The sequence below is a fragment of the Petaurus breviceps genome, unplaced genomic scaffold (assembly GCF_028583685.1).
Source record: "Petaurus breviceps papuanus isolate PSGF00001 unplaced genomic scaffold, PetGlider_PUasm1.0 172, whole genome shotgun sequence".
In the NCBI taxonomy this organism is placed as follows: Eukaryota; Metazoa; Chordata; class Mammalia; order Diprotodontia; family Petauridae; genus Petaurus; species Petaurus breviceps.
Window position 1 is genome coordinate 3,186,078 of NW_027185755.1, and position 2,630 is coordinate 3,188,707.

At 46.2% G+C, this 2,630-nt stretch overlaps 1 protein-coding gene across 1 annotated transcript in view; it reads left to right on the top strand.

Annotated features, from left to right (window-relative positions):
- The window catches only part of CACNA1A (calcium voltage-gated channel subunit alpha1 A), a 255,077-nt gene that overhangs the window by 48,480 nt on the left and 203,967 nt on the right, over nucleotides 1-2,630 (top strand). The window contains exon 2 of the mRNA XM_069082950.1: nucleotides 2,027-2,132. Within this exon, the coding sequence (XP_068939051.1) occupies nucleotides 2,027-2,132 (106 nt within the window). The remainder of the gene's footprint in view (nucleotides 1-2,026; nucleotides 2,133-2,630) is intronic.

Genomic DNA, 2,630 nt, shown 5'->3' on the forward strand with positions numbered 1-2,630 from the left:
TTCCTTCCTTCCTTCCTTCCTTCCTTCCTTCCTTCCTTCCTTCCTTCATTAACACTCTAATGGGAAGTTAGAAGGTTCAACAGATTCACAATTGAGTATAATACCAGGTAAAATGTGATAGAGATAAAGAAGAGGACCCATCAAAGTGCTCTAGGAAAAAAAAATAAATGGAAGAGATCCCTTAGAAAGGAGAGAGGGCAGGAAACAGCAATCAGAGAAGGCTTCATGAAGAATTTGGCATTTTGAGGGAAAAGAAAAAGGGGGTGCACATTGCTGGAGTGGTGGACAACCTGTACATATACACAGAAAGGTAGAAGAAGTCAGGGCAGTGGCAGGGAGCAGCTGACAGCCCATTTGGGCTAGATGTAAAGAAAAAAAAGGCAGGGGAGAGGAGGGGAATGATCATTTTGGAGTCAGATTGTGGAGAGCCTGGAATGCCAGGCTAAGGAATTTGTATTTTATCGTATAGGCCAGGGGTCAACAAACTATGGCCCTGAAGGCCACATCTGGTCCACTGCCTATTTTTGTCTAGTTGGTGAGCTATGAATGGTCTTGACAAAACATCTCTTACAAAAACGGGCAGCCCCCAGGGCACGGTTGGCTGATCCATGATATAAGCAGTAGGAATCCCCTGAAACCTTTGGGTCACAGGAGGGACCCGGTCTCACCTGTGCATTTAGTGTAAAGATGAAGTTGGCCAACTGTGAAGAATGTGGGTAGGTGGCGAGGGTGGGGAGAAGCTGGAGGCCTGTGTTAGGCTAGCACAAGCCCAAAGGATGAGAGCATTCTCCTCTATAATGGGAGATAGCCATCCTCTCCTGATCTCTTTATGCTCTGCCTCCATAGCCACCACCCTGGTTCAGGCTTCTTGTCATGAGCTTTAGACCATCTTTCCCTTAGTTACTGGGCCTGAATAACTCCTTCTGTCTCTTCCTATCCATCATTTCCAGAACTAAGCACAAGGCTTTGCACAGAAAAGGTGCTTAATCAGTGTTCTTTGAATTGAATTTGTTGAATTCTGAGCCTCTTTCTGGATAATATCCAAATCCTTGTTCCCTGAACCTCTTTGTGCTGGGGTTCACCTCAGGAAGGGTCTGAGCTTTGACCATACACTTTAGCATTCACTAACAAGGACCAACAGAGCCTGTTCTAACCTGAAATGAAGACGACAGATTATCCCAAGGGGAACTTTAGGACCTTTCGGGCCTGTTGCCAGGACACTCTGGAGGCCTTGTCAGCTCAGACTGATGTTCGTGGGCACACAGGATTCAGCGAGAAATCTCTCTCTGCTCCTTAGGGGAAAATGCAGCATTCAGAAAAAGGACATTTGCACTTGCAGGATACTTTTATGGGGAAAAGAGAAAGTATCTGCTTTTTTTGTTTGATCGAAGCTGACTGGGCAAATCGCTGACTTCAGGGGAGATCAGCCCAGGCCTTGCTATGACAAACAGTGACTGTGTTTTGCTTAAAGGAAGTTTTGGTATGGCCCTGGTGGACTCTTATTTCTGAGCCCAAAAGATCCTGGTTCTTCTGAATTTTGCATTTGCTTTTGGACTTTGGGGCTGTCAATTTACTTCTAGGCTCTCTTGTGCTGTGTGTGTGTGTGTGTGTGTGTGTGTGTGTGTGTGTGTGTGTGTGTTTGTGTTTAGGACTCGAACCCAAGGCAAATTTTGTGAGAAACATGGCAAAAAGGAAAGGGAGGGGAAGAGGGAAGAATCTCTCCAATTTTTCTTAAGACATCAGCTGCTTTGTTCCTGGGCCCTTGGAAGGATTTGCTTTAGATAGTGTAAAACAGATGGCTTTGGCAGCTTTATGTGGTAGCAGGGGCATGGGGAAGGGGAGATAAGGTAGGAAGTGTGGAAAGCATGAGAAATCCCTGTTTTCCTAGACTTAAGTGAACTAGACTAGCTGTGGCCATTCCTTCAGGGGGACTTCTGAAATGTTTGGGCCAGAGGGTGCATGCACACAGTTGGACATAAGCCTCCACCGCAATGAGCCGGTGGGATTTTCCTTAACTCTCCAGAACTCCCTTTGAATACATGATTTTAGCCACCATCATAGCAAACTGCATTGTACTTGCTCTCGAGCAACACCTGCCTGATGAGGACAAGACTCCGATGTCTGAACGCCTGGTGAGTGCTTCTTCTGGGCTCCCTCCCCTCTCCCCCTTCCTTTCCCTTCCCTTCCCTTCCCTTCCCTTCCCTTCCCAAGAAAGAGGGTGGCTCTTGGCCCATAAATTCCATCTGTCTTATAACCCTTAGAATATTTCATTCCCACCTTTCATGGAAGCCTATGCATGCGTTTTTAGATTGAGAAACCAAGGGAGGAAATGTCTGAATGGCTTCTGCCCTGATTAGGGGTGATACCTGCCTTCTTCATTAGCGGTCTCCATCTGGTCACCAAACCTGCTAAAAGACTACTGGTTTTAGATTGTCGAAGCATCTGTTTTATTTCTTTCCTGTTAAAACCCATTTGGTCATTCAGAGTTGAATCCCCCAGTGAAGAGAGTCAGTGTTTCTGGTTTTCTCCTGGGGAGAGTTCATTCTGCTTTAATTCATTCTAGTCTTCAGCAAGAGTCCCCAGGGAGAAGATTTCTATGTAGGACATTCCGTGTGTGTGTGTGTGTGTGT